Genomic DNA, 1,211 nt, shown 5'->3' with positions numbered 1-1,211 from the left:
GTCTATAATATTAGATATAATTTCTTGCTCCAAAGGGCAAAAAATGAAGTCTAATATTGATCTTCGATAATTCAGATATTTCAGTCTTTTGTAGTTTTTTTTTTATCCTGAGATAGTTTACCAGTGTAGATAGCCACCCATGGATTGGGATATTTATGCTTTAATGAGGAAGGCATTTTAGTATTAGCAAATATATATAGCTGTAAGTTGTTTAGACCTAGCTATTGTAGAGCATGGGAATAGGGAAGATACTTTTTGAAGGGAATTAACTATTACTTTTATAAACTCTCTAACTCGTTGCTTATATTGCTTTTGGTCTTCGTAGTGAATAGTTCTGTTTTATCAGACCACTTTATGTCACCAATTCTAACCTCTTTGTTTACATCATCATTGTCTATTGACACACATCATTTTACAAATTGAAGCCCTAAGGTTATCTTTCTTTGTGGGTTTTCTATCTTGTTATACAGTCCTCTGCATCATCCTGTATCATACTAACTTCTTGTCTTCCTTTTGGACCTTCCTTTTCTCCTCCTGCATAGTGGCCCATCTAGTATACTCTGCATCACTCTTCTATACATGTCCATGCTCTTTCTATCTTGCCTATCTCTGTCTCAAAACCAACCAACCTGAGCTGTCTAAAACACTCATACCAGATCCTATCCAATCTTGTCACTTCCAATGAATGTGACATTATCTTCAACTGCCTTTTGTCTTTCAATTCCAACTTGGAACTTTCCCCTCCATTCATGCAGATGTCCTTCTACCAACAAATGACTTCCGCCTCTCTTTTCTGTCCTCTCCGCTTTGTCTGCACCTGTCTTTACCTTTTTACCACACTCAATTACTTGGCAATGTTGACCACAAATATTGAGACTCATTCACCTTTATCACCATTTTTCTCTGCACCTTCACCGTTTGCCTTCCATCTTTGTATTCCATCTTGATCCTCAACAAATACAACAAATAGATAGAAACTGAAAATCTCACCAAAAGAGGATGGTTTTAAAAGGGCACCATTTTTGTCACACTTGTCTGAAAACAATGTCACAGCCTTGTAAATAATGCACATTGCTTCTCCTTCTGCATGCTTACTGCTGATAACTAGCAGTGAAAAGGACCCGCAAGAAAGGTATGTTCTGCTTTGTTTATGTTGTCTCAGTGTCACATGAGTGTTTGACTCCTCTTGTGTTATCTCATTGTTATTCTGG

General features: G+C 37.1%; 1 protein-coding gene across 6 annotated transcripts in view; it reads left to right on the top strand.

Annotated features, from left to right (window-relative positions):
- The window catches only part of LOC119582071 (vacuolar protein sorting-associated protein 13-like), a 48,363-nt gene that overhangs the window by 14,124 nt on the left and 33,028 nt on the right, over positions 1–1,211 (top strand). For 4 of the 6 annotated variants that reach the window (XM_037930316.1, XM_037930314.1, XM_037930317.1 and 1 more), the window contains exon 23: positions 1,109–1,132. The exons of the other annotated variants lie outside the window; for them this stretch is intronic. In XM_037930316.1, coding sequence (XP_037786244.1) covers positions 1,109–1,132 — 24 coding nt within the window. The remainder of the gene's footprint in view (positions 1–1,108; positions 1,133–1,211) is intronic. 6 annotated transcript variants of the gene reach the window in all.

The sequence above is a fragment of the Penaeus monodon genome, chromosome 15, assembly GCF_015228065.2.
Source record: "Penaeus monodon isolate SGIC_2016 chromosome 15, NSTDA_Pmon_1, whole genome shotgun sequence".
NCBI classification, from domain to species: domain Eukaryota; kingdom Metazoa; phylum Arthropoda; class Malacostraca; order Decapoda; family Penaeidae; genus Penaeus; species Penaeus monodon.
This window is presented reverse-complemented; position numbering and strand designations above follow the sequence as displayed.